The 12,383-nt window shown below is 46.2% G+C and overlaps 1 protein-coding gene across 2 annotated transcripts in view; it reads right to left on the reverse strand.

Annotated features, from left to right (window-relative positions):
* Positions 1-7,985: 7,985 nt before the first annotated feature.
* The window catches only part of CWF19L1 (CWF19 like cell cycle control factor 1), a 276,784-nt gene continuing 272,386 nt past the window's right edge, over positions 7,986-12,383 (reverse strand). The window contains exon 14 of one of the 2 annotated variants that reach the window (XM_069228444.1): positions 7,986-8,655. In XM_069228444.1, coding sequence (XP_069084545.1) covers positions 8,511-8,655 — 145 coding nt within the window. In that variant the 3' untranslated portion in view covers positions 7,986-8,510. The remainder of the gene's footprint in view (positions 8,656-12,383) is intronic. The other variant, XM_069228445.1, reaches the window with a different exon arrangement.

Raw genomic sequence — 12,383 nt, forward strand, 5'->3', positions numbered from 1 at the left:
GCCAATTATTTATTTAAATTTACAGGGACATCACTCCTGCAAGGAGAAAGATGAGTGAATCATAATCCTGACAATGGTGTAACATGCCCAGGCCAATAGCCTAGTGGAAAGAGGCATTATAGGACTGAGATAGAGGAGGTGGTTTGCACCATGGTGTGTGGTAATATACAAGGCTACATTCGACCAACTGTAATTCAAGTTCGGAGATCCTGAGAGGAATACAAGCTTCGTCTAAAATGTTTCTTGTAGGGATGAGGAAGCACAAGAAAGTCGTGATGAAGGAGTTGGATGGGAATGTTTGTGACAGGGTCACAGAGAAAATATAAGGCAGACTATTGTTGTGGGCTCTTATGATCAATTACATTTGTCCCTTCCGTTTCGTAGCACAATATTGTTTTTTGTAACATATTATTACAAGTATGAAAGCTTGCAGTTTTGCAATTTTTGTAGCCATTTGGTCTTCGGATAAATAACATTCGGTGCTCTTCCATTCTCCAAGACCTTTGGTTCATGGCTTCATCCGCGGAAGTGATGTAGGAACTCCATAAATCCGCTGCCCATGCTGTTGCGATCGGTTCCTTTTCTCCCCTGCGCACCTGTCACCAAGATCTGCCCGCCTTAATGTTTTAACTGATTTTTATCCACTTAGTTATAGAAACTGTAGTGGAGTTTACGGTAAAGAAATTCTCCTTATAAGCCCTTGACTGTTAAACCTTTTGGTTTCTTTCAGACTTCTATGTCTGTGATGGACGCTTGTGCAACTTGAAAGTGGTGTTTAAGCTTAGATCAAGACAGTCAAAGGTAGAACTTGTGCCGAGAAGCATAAGAAAGGACTTAAGGAGTATGAACACACTTCACTCCTTTCGTAACAGCAAATCAGGTACTAATAGGTGATGCTTTGACTTGAAGACATCAGTGAGATTGACCAATCTCTCCTTAGATTCCACTGCAGTGTTAGAGAAGCCCAAACCTACACCAAAGGCAGATTTCCCAGAGCAGCATCAAGTGCAGTACAGCTGGAGGCTTCTCACTGCACTCTTGCAAATTTGTGCAAGGTAGCTTTCTGGCACACTGTTGTGCGGCTTTTGTCAGATGATTTCACATGCCTTTCTGGTTCATGTCGCTAGCACTGGCTCTAGGTAGGGCCCTTGCAGTTTCTTAAGTTTTGACAACATTTGCTTTTGGATTTTGATGTTGTGAGCACCCTACATTTTGTCTTGGCATCTGTGGAGCAGTAATTATGGGTGGGTCTGGCACCACCGGCATGAGTAACACCAATATTCACCACCATTATAATTTCCGGTGATGATGGTGAATCTGTGACTGCAGCTATCACCAGGAGGCAAGTTGGGAGCACCACCCTGGAACATTGAGCAAACTTTTAAATGAGACATATGCAAGAAGGTCACATGTTCTTCAGAAACTGTGTTTCTTATGGTGAGAAATGAATATTTTGTTATTTATATTTCTGAGTTTTAAAAAAGATTACCATGCACACCTGATGACTCTAAGGGCAACTCTACCCAACTCACTGGGCACGTATTTGCTACATTTATGGCAGTTGATGAGTAAGCACTTAGGGACTTATGACATGAAGTTCTGAATACATGGCTTAAATATTCAATCTGGAGATTTAAAAAGAATCTGGCTGAGCTAGAGACATGACCGCAAATGCTATTCAAGCCTAATTTTTCAGATATTAAAGATAGACCTTTAATTGGGGAAAAGCATTAGGGAAGAGTGATGGGTTTAGCGGCGGGGCAGAAAAAGGACAAGGGAAGTTCTGGACTATTAACGTTGTTTTCAATATCCCTCTTGAAAACTGGCAATAAAAATAACTAAAAAGACCTCTATAATTTTACTTTTTGTTAATACAATACCTTTGCAGACCTTTATTGATGCACAGGAAGGCTGGGATACAGGGCCTAGGCTTCAGTCAGGGCCGACAGTAACTGAGTTAAACCCTTTGCACAGCCTTTGGCAGCAAGTAGATGGGATGTAGTGCAGGACCTTTCCTTCAGCAAGGCCTGAAGCCCAAGCTCCTGTCTAGACATACACCGCTGGAGAAAGCCTTTGGTAGGAACAGCTGCTCCATTTTTAGGGTCGAGCCTGCTTCACATGCGCTTGTGTATGCGTTTTGCTTGCGAGACGCTTTATGAGTTAGAAAAGGGCTCAGAGCCCCATTGACGTCACGTCAGTTGTCTTTCATAGGTTTGTGGGCTTGCCTGTTAAAATCTGCTTGCTTTCATTAGTGGAAGGCACGCTTACGTTATGCCTTTTCCGGTGGTTAGTCCCCCTTGAGCGCAGCGACCAAGTACTGAAAACATGTGAGGCTCGCAGTTTCCCGTCAGATTTGTGGACTACTTTTTATCTTTTGTTTGCAGCGCGATCTCGCTTGGCAGAAGTCGAGCGCTTTGCATAACATCCACTCTGTTACATAGTTAATTGCACGTTTGCCGGTTACGTAGATAATTGCACTTTTGCCGATAGGTTTCATTACAAGTGAACTGTAGCAGCGCGATCGCGCTGTTTTTTTCTTTCAATGTGGAAAGAAAAATCCGGTTGGGAGTTTACAACTGCTAATAGCTGTAACTCCGAGAAATGTGAGACCCTAGTGCATTGCAAATGCTTCTCAATTCTTGCCTGCATACTACTTTATGTTCTCCATAGTCAAAGACATACTGTGGGCAATATTTACAGTGGGCTTTGAGTGACCCCACCGCTTACCTTTTGTTAGGTTTATCGTCAAGCTCCTTTCCTTCCATGTTACCCCTGAGCACATGCTTTTGGCCACAAGCAGTTGGTAATTGCAGTTGTTCAATTTTTAAACCTTGCTGACAGACAGCTTTAAGCTGTCCGGAGTCAAAGACTTATCGTGGGCAGTACGTACAGAGGGCAATGTCTGAGCCCACTGCTTACCTTTGAACTTGTTCTGTGTCAATATGATTTTCATGGATGTTACTTGATGGCTTTCCTTCCTTTTGTTGGTCCCTTGCTGGAACATATAATTTTTACTGTCTGTAGGAAGTTGGCTCTGTATGTGCTATTTCAAAGTAAGGAATAGCATGCACAGAGTCCAAGGGTTCCCCTTAGAGGTAAAATAGTGGTAAAAATAGATAATACTAATGCTCTATTTTGTGGTAGTGTGGTCGAGCAGTAGGCTTATCCAAGGAGTAGTGTTAAGCATTTGTTGTACATACACATAGACAATAAATGAGGTACACACAATCAGAGACAAATCCAGCCAATAGGTTTTTATATAGAAAAATATCTTTTCTTAGTTTATTTTAAGAACCACAGGTTCAAATTCTACATGTAATATCTCATTCGAAAGGTATTGCAGGTAAGTACTTTAGGAACTTCAAATCATCAAAATTGCATGTATACTTTTCAAGTTATTCACAAATAGCTGTTTTAAAAGTGGACACAGTGCAATTTTCACAGTTCCTAGGGGAGGTAAGTATTTGTTAGGTTAACCAGGTAAGTAAGACACTTACAGGGCTTAGTTCTTGGTCCAAGGTAGCCCACCGTTGGGGGTTCAGAGCAACCCCAAAGTCACCACACCAGCAGCTCAGGGCCGGTCAGGTGCAGAGTTCAAAGTGGTGCCCAAAACACATAGGCTAGAATGGAGAGAAGGGGGTGCCCCGGTTCCGGTCTGCTTGCAGGTAAGTACCCGCGTCTTCGGAGGGCAGACCAGGGGGGTTTTGTAGGGCACCGGGGGGGCACAAGCCCACACAGAAATTTCACCCTCAGCAGCGCGGGGGCGGCCGGGTGCAGTGTAGAAACAAGCGTCGGGTTTGTAATGGAAGTCAATGGGAGATCTAGGGATCTCTTCAGCGCTGCAGGCAGGCAAGGGGGGGGTTCCTCGGGGAAACCTCCACTTGGGCAAGGGAGAGGGACTCCTGGGGGTCACTCCTCCAGTGAAAGTCCGGTCCTTCAGGTCCTGGGGGCTGCGGGTGCAGGGTCTCTCCCAGGAGTCGGGACTTAGGATTCAAAGAGTCGCGGTCAGGGGAAGCCTCGGGATTCCCTCTGCAGGCGGCGCTGTGGGGGCTCAGGGGGGACAGGTTTTTGTACTCACAGTCTTAGAGTAGTCCTGGGGTCCCTCCTGAGGTGTTGGATCGCCACCAGCCGAGTCGGGGTCGCCGGGTGCAGTGTTGCAAGTCTCACGCTTCTTGCGGGGAGCTTGCAGGGTTCTTTAAAGCTGCTGGAAACAAAGTTGCAGCTTTTCTTGGAGCAGGTCCGCTGTCCTCGGGAGTTTCTTGTCTTTTCGAAGCAGGGGCAGTCCTCAGAGGATGTCGAGGTCGCTGGTCCCTTTGGAAGGCGTCGCTGGAGCAGGATCTTTGGAAGGCAGGAGACAGGCCGGTGAGTTTCTGGAGCCAAGGCAGTCGTCGTCTTCTGGTCTTCCTCTGCAAGGGTTTTCAGCTAGGCAGTCCTTCTTCTTGTAGTTTCAGGAATCTAATTTTCTAGGGTTCAGGGTAGCCCTTAAATACTAAATTTAAGGGCGTGTTTAGGTCTGGGGGGTTAGTAGCCAATGGCTACTAGCCCTGAGGGTGGGTACACCCTCTTTGTGCCTCCTCCCAAGGGGAGGGGGTCACAATCCTAACCCTATTGGGGGAATCCTCCATCTGCAAGATGGAGGATTTCTAAAAGTCAGAGTCACCTCAGCTCAGGACACCTTAGGGGCTGTCCTGACTGGCCAGTGACTCCTCCTTGTTGCTTTCTTTGTTCCCTCCAGCCTTGCCGCCAAAAGTGGGGGCCGTGGCCGGAGGGGGCGGGCAACTCCACTAAGCTGGAGTGCCCTGCTGGGCTGTGACAAAGGGGTGAGCCTTTGAGGCTCACCGCCAGGTGTCACAGCTCCTGCCTGGGGGAGGTGTTAGCATCTCCACCCAGTGCAGGCTTTGTTACTGGCCTCAGAGTGACAAAGGCACTCTCCCCATGGGGCCAGCAACATGTCTCTGGTGTGGCAGGCTGCTGGAACTAGTCAGCCTACACAGACAGTCGGTTAAGTTTCAGGGGGCACCTCTAAGGTGCCCTCTGGGGTGTATTTTGCAATAAAATGTACACTGGCATCAGTGTGCATTTATTGTGCTGAGAAGTTTGATACCAAACTTCCCAGTTTTCAGTGTAGCCATTATGGTGCTGTGGAGTTCGTGTTTGACAGACTCCCAGACCATATACTCTTATGGCTACCCTGCACTTACAATGTCTAAGGTTTTGTTTAGACACTGTAGGGGTACCATGCTCATGCACTGGTACCCTCACCTATGGTATAGTGCACCCTGCCTTAGGGCTCTAAGGCCTGCTAGAGGGGTGTCTTACCTATACTGCATAGGCAGTGAGAGGCTGGCATGGCACCCTGAGGGGAGTGCCATGTCGACTTACTCGTTTTGTCCTCACTAGCACACACAAGCTGGCAAGCAGTGTGTCTGTGCTGAGTGAGAGGTCTCCAGGGTGGCATAAGACATGCTGCAGCCCTTAGAGACCTTCCTTGGCATCAGGGCCCTTGGTACTAGAAGTACCAGTTACAAGGGACTTATCTGGATGCCAGGGTCTGCCAATTGTGGATACAAAAGTACAGGTTAGGGAAAGAACACTGGTGCTGGGGCCTGGTTAGCAGGCCTCAGCACACTTTCAATTGTAAACATAGCATGAGCAAAGGCAAAAAGTCAGGGGGCAACCATGCCAAGGAGGCATTTCCTTACACTGTCCTTTTGACAGGATGACATGCATCCTTCCAATGCTTACTTTCTGAGAACTACTTTTTTCTTTATATTTCAGCACTCTGTGGGAGGGCATGTGTTTTTTTTTTTTTTTCCCTTCCCACCCACAGCATCTCCACTGCTTCCCACACACCTTCTGTCTGGACTTTTTTAATTTTTTTTTTTTATAAACCTACGCACTTTGAAACTGCTCTACTGGTCGACCACAACCCCTATTCCTTAATTCTCTGACGAGGACTCTCTCAAAGCTCTCTGTCTGATGGCACAGTAGGTAATTTGCTGCTGGGCCGCTGGTCTCTTGTAAAAAATTAAAAAGGATAAAAAAAAAAAAAAAGCCCCTTGGGCACCTTTTATTATATATATATATATATATATATATATTTTGTGTTACACTCTGCTATCTGGGAACGGTAAATTAAAACAAAAATAAAATAAACAAGCATTTTCAATGCAACGGGTCTTGCATTTGCTCGAGTGAGCGCTATTAGCGTAGTAAAGAAAAAAAACAGAGTGCGATCTCACTATGTAAAATGCAGCACCATCACGCTGTGTGGAAAATAAACAGATAAAGTAGTTTGGACCCCAGGAAGAAAACATCGAGCCTCGTATGTTTTTAGTAGTTTACCGGTGCTGTGTAGGTGGGCTAAACACCGGAAAAAGCATGACATATGCATGCCTTTCACAAATAAAAGCAAGCGGATTTTAAAAGGCAAGCCCACGAACCAATGTAAGTGACTGACGTGGCATGGGCGTGGTTTGAAGCCCAAAGAGAGATTACAGAATAGACAGAGTGCTTTGTGCTCGCCCATAAAAATGACTCCAGGCACATTACACATACCTAATGATGCAGCAGCCACCGCAGCCTGATGAATACATGTATGCCAACACATGGGTGTGGATGCTATTGTGCTATTTTTTTTTCTTTAATTTGCTGGTGCTGTTCAACATCGGCAATCATATTTTTTTGGGGCTAAACATATGGAAAAAAACATTGCTAAACCAAATAGATCTTCACTGACAACAACAGGTGATACCCAATTGGCTTTGCCAATGCGGTGTTCTTACTTGCCCCCAAACCAATAAGTACACAGACCAGACTGTACATGGATGCTCTTTGGCCGCATACATCCTAACATTTTGTCAATGCTTAGATCAATCAATCACAAACGTTTCAGTGATTAATTTATTTATAATAAAAATGTTAATTTAACTATGGTGTTTAAAAGATTTTTATAAACAAACCATAACTTATATTTAAGTTTTTTTCAGTTAGTTTCTGGCCTATGGTAAGGCCATCCAACAGTGCCTGCCACACACTTTGGTTGCCTGCCAGGCCCTGTGCACAGCCTTCAGCTCACAAAAACACCTGTGCATTGCCTCTGGCTGCGGACAGCAATCTCTGGTCAGAGCCCCAGTCCCACACCAACCGGCTGCACACAACCTTCAACTGGGAACAGCAACTGCTAGGCACAGATCCTGGGATATAGTCAGACCCGACCCTGCAATCAAACTATGGGCAGGACTTAGTTCTAGCTCAGGCCTTGAACCCACACAAATGAAACAGCAGCACACGGCCTTTGGTCATGCACAATGCCTGGCACATAGCCAGGCCATGCTCCTGCCCTGTAATTCAAATTTAGGTAGCTTTTTTCAAACAATGTAAATATATTTATAAAACGTAATAGTGGTAAGATATACAGGTGTATGTTTAAAAAAATAATAATCTGAAATGTTAAAAGTAAACATCCATGGATATTAAATATGTGTGAAAAAGAAAAGCCCCTAGAGGCTTCAAAAATTAACAGCCCCAGGTTAGAATGTATAGCAAAAGCATTTAGGGCCCAGTAATCTCTCTTTAGGTAGAGGCTGGAGCTTATCTACAAGTAGTCAAGAATTAACGTTAGAAAGGTATAACCGCCCATTGCAACCAGAACTGCGTTGTTCGTAAAGACAATTCACCACCAGAATAGTAAATAACAAGGAGAACGATATATTTAAGACTGGCAAAAAAAAAAGCAAAATTGGGACTATCCCATCGTTGTGTAGACAGGTGCTGTGGGGTTCCCAGTCTATAGGAATACAGTTCATGGCAAATGCAGACTACATGTAGTAGATTAGCTTTCCAGTTTGTCATCTGCACTTTGATGTTTACACATGGGTCAAAATCATATCCAAGTATAAGAAAAAAATATCAACACGAGAAACATGCTAATCAGATTGGCTGAGAGGAAGTCACACGAGAGCGTGATGACCTCAGTGAAATATCACAGAATCAAACCAAGTTTTTTTTATTTTTTTATTTACAAATACAAGCACCACGACAACCAAAAAAACGGAAAATCGTATTCGGTAATAAACATATCTATTTTAAAAGAAGCTGGTTTTTAAATGATCGCAATATTTCCCCAACATTATGTTTCGGTTGTTTTTAACTACCTCGGTAGAAATAACTTCTGCATATTACTACGGTGAGCTAATGTGTCATGGTTTCCGACACGTTATCGAGTAAAAATGAAACTTCAAAGATCCCCAAATAAATATTCAAAACACTTGCGCTTTTCTTGTTTTTCTGTATCCAGCTATAAGGCGCCAGGAACCGAACAAAACAGGGTAGGTTTATTTGAATGAGTTGTGCAAGGGTTAATTTATGTTCCCGGTGGTTAAAAGGATAAGTAAGCATCCCAATGTAGACAAAAACACTTTGACGGACGTATAAGAAGAGGGTTTAATTCTTGTGGCAGGAAGTGCGTATTATTTTCTCTTAAGAGCTGGGAGTCTGTCTGCATCCACTTAGTCCGCCGAGGAGAAATCAAAAGGTTCGAAGCTCTCTCTAAAAGCTTTAGCCAGGGCTTCCTCCTCGTCCTTGGTAGACTTGCATTCCCGCCAGTCAGCTCGGGTAGGTATGTTCAGAATGGCCTCACTTGCCAGGACTTCCCTGCAAAGCAGCACACAAACCCGGGTTAAGAACGTGCACAATAGTTTAATATGTATGCAATAAAATAAACCATTAGGGTGGTTATTTTTTTCAGTTTTAAAGTGATTATGTCAGACAAAGATATGGCTGTTGACTTTGTTCGTTTACAATAGATGCTAGAACGGTCTTTCTACTGGGGATTCCAGAAGAAAGACGGATCGCTGCATATGATTTATACCTCCGCAACCTCACTCATTCCCATGACAAAACGTGTAAAACAAAATACAAAATGCAAAATGCGTGAGGTGAAATGAAGATTGAAAATCACGAGCAGGTGCTATACATACAAACAAATAGACGAAAATTACAGCAAAGTATGCCTTTGTGGCATGTTCCGCTGCAGATTCACATGCTATGCACAGGTCCTGCCATCTAGTGTTGGGCTCGGAGTGTTACAAGTTGTTTTTCTTCGAAGTCGTCTTTTTCGAGTCACAGGACCGAGTGACTCATCCTTTTCAGCTCCATTGCGCATGGGCATCGACTCCATCTTAGATTGTTTTCCCGCAGAGGGTAAGGCAGGAGTGATAGAGTGTAAAGAAAGAGATGTCCATGCAATGGAATAGATATATATATACATATGTACAAATTTAAATGTAACAAACGGCTACAGCCTCCCGGGGAGTAGGGAGGGCGCATGTGAATCTGCAGCGGAACATGCCATGAACAGATATACACTGGGTAAGTGACATTTTCCGTTTGATGGCATGTGTAGCTGCAGATACACATACTATTGCATAGACTACAAAGCAGTTCTCCTCCCATAAGCGGCGGTTAGCCTGTAGGAGTTAAAGTTGTTTGAAATAGTGTTCTTAGTACAGCCTGTCATACTGTGGCTTGTTGTGTTGCTAACACATCTACACAGTAATGCTTGGTAAATGTATGGGGTGTTGACCAAGTGGCTGCTTTATAGATTTCTGTCATTGGTATATTCCCTAGCAGATCCGGCCTGTTTGGTAGCTTGATGTGTGGTACGAGTGACAGGTCTAACAATGTTGTGTACCATGGTTGACCTGCCCACGTTGGCGCTATAAGTATGAGTTTGAGTTTGTTTTGACGCAGTTTGTTGACCAGAAATGGAATGAGCGGGAGAGGGGGAAAAGTGTAAGCAAATATCCCTGACCAGTTGATCCATAGAGCATTGGGTGTGGGAACCTGGATGCGAAGTTTTGGCATTTTGCGTTCTGGCTGGTGGCGAATAGATCTATGTGTGGTGTTCCCCATTGGCGAAAGTACTTGTGAAGTACCTGGGGGTAAATTTCCCACTCGTGTGTTTGTTGATGATCCCGGCTGAGACTGTCTGCTAATTGATTGTGAATCCCTGGAATGTACTGTGCTACAGGGTGAATGTTGTTGTGAATTGCCCAATGCCAATTTTCTTGTGCTAGAAGACAAAGTTGTGATGAGTGGGTTCCTCCCTGTTTGTTCAGGTAGTACATTGCCGTCATATTGTCTGTTTTGATGAGAATGTGTTTGTGAACAAGAAGAGGTTGAAAGGCTTTTAGTGCTAGGGACACTGCTAGCAATTCTAAGTGATTTATGTGAAGTTGTTTGTTGTCCCATTGTCCCTGAATGCTGTGATTGTTGAGATGTGGTGTAAGGAAATGCCTCCTTGGCATGGTTGCCCCCTGACTTTTTGCCTTTGCTGATGCTATGTTTACAATTGAAAGTGTGCTGAGGCCTGCTAACCAGGCCCCAGCACCAGTGTTCTTTCCCTAACCTGTACTTTTGTATCCACAATTGGCAGACCCTGGCATCCAGATAAGTCCCTTGTAACTGGTACTTCTAGTACCAAGGGCCCTGATGCCAAGGAAGGTCTCTAAGGGCTGCAGCATGTCTTATGCCACCCTGGAGACCTCTCACTCAGCACAGACACACTGCTTGTCAGCTTGTGTGTGCTAGTGAGGACAAAACGAGTAAGTCGACATGGCACTCCCCTCAGGGTGCCATGCCAGCCTCTCACTGCCTATGCAGTATAGGTAAGACACCCCTCTAGCAGGCCTTACAGCCCTAAGGCAGGGTGCACTATACCATAGGTGAGGGTACCAGTGCATGAGCATGGTACCCCTACAGTGTCTAAACAAAACCTTAGACATTGTAAGTGCAGGGTAGCCATAAGAGTATATGGTCTGGGAGTCTGTCAAACACGAACTCCACAGCACCATAATGGCTACACTGAAAACTGGGAAGTTTGGTATCAAACTTCTCAGCACAATAAATGCACAGTGATGCCAGTGTACATTTTATTGTAAAATACACCACAGAGGGCACCTTAGAGGTGCCCCCTGAAACTTAACCGACTGTCTGTGTAGGCTGACTAGTTCCAGCAGCCTGCCACACCAGAGACATGTTGCTGGCCCCATGGGGAGAGTGCCTTTGTCACTCTGAGGCCAGTAACAAAGCCTGCACTGGGTGGAGATGCTAACACCTCCCCCAGGCAGGAACTGTGACACCTGGCGGTGAGCCTCAAAGGCTCCCCCCTTTGTCACAGCCCAGCAGGGCACTCCAGCTTAGTGGAGTTGCCCGCCCCCTCCGGCCACGGCCCCCACTTTTGGCGGCAAGGCTGGAGGGAACAAAGAAAACAACAAGGAGGAGTCACTGGCCAGTCAGGACAGCCCCTAAGGTGTCCTGAGCTGAGGTGACTCTAACTTTTAGAAATCCTCCATCTTGCAGATGGAGGATTCCCCCAATAGGGTTAGGATTGTGGCCCCCTCCCCTTGGGAGGAGGCACAAAGAGGGTGTACCCACCCTCAGGGCTAGTAGCCATTGGCTACTAACCCCCCAGACCTAAACACGCCCTTAAATTTAGTATTTAAGGGCTACCCTGAACCCTAGAAAATTAGATTCCTGCAACTACAAGAAGAAGGACTGCCTAGCTGAAAAACCCCTGCAGAGGAAGACCAGAAGACGACAACTGCCTTGGCTCCAGAAACTCACCGGCCTGTCTCCTGCCTTCCGAAGATCCTGCTCCAGCGACGCCTTCCAAAGGGACCAGCGACCTCGACATCCTCTGAGGACTGCCCCTGCTTCGAAAAGACAAGAAACTCCCGAGGACAGCGGACCTGCTCCAAGAAAAGCTGCAACTTTGTTTCCAGCAGCTTTAAAGAACCCTGCAAGCTCCCCGCAAGAAGCGTGAGACTTGCAACACTGCACCCGGCGACCCCGACTCGGCTGGTGGCGATCCAACACCTCAGGAGGGACCCCAGGACTACTCTAAGACTGTGAGTACAAAAACCTGTCCCCCCTGAGCCCCCACAGCGCCGCCTGCAGAGGGAATCCCGAGGCTTCCCCTGACCGCGACACTTTGAATCCTAAGTCCCGACACCTGGGAGAGACCCTGCACCCGCAGCCCCCAGGACCTGAAGGACCGGACCTTCACTGGAGGAGTGACCCCCAGGAGTCCCTCTCCCTTGACCAAGTGGAGGTTTCCCCGAGGAACCCCCCCCTTGCCTGCCTGCAGCGCTGAAGAGATCCCTAGATCTCCCATTGACTTCCATTACAAACCCGACGCTTGTTTCTACACTGCACCCGGCCGCCCCCGCGCTGCTGAGGGTGAAATTTCTGTGTGGGCTTGTGTCCCCCCCGGTGCCCTACAAAACCCCCCTGGTCTGCCCTCCGAAGACGCGGGTACTTACCTGCAAGCAGACCGGAACCGGGGCACCCCCTTCTCTCCATTCTAGCCTATGTGTTTT

The sequence above is a fragment of the Pleurodeles waltl genome, chromosome 4_1 (genome assembly GCF_031143425.1).
Source record: "Pleurodeles waltl isolate 20211129_DDA chromosome 4_1, aPleWal1.hap1.20221129, whole genome shotgun sequence".
NCBI classification, from domain to species: domain Eukaryota; kingdom Metazoa; phylum Chordata; class Amphibia; order Caudata; family Salamandridae; genus Pleurodeles; species Pleurodeles waltl.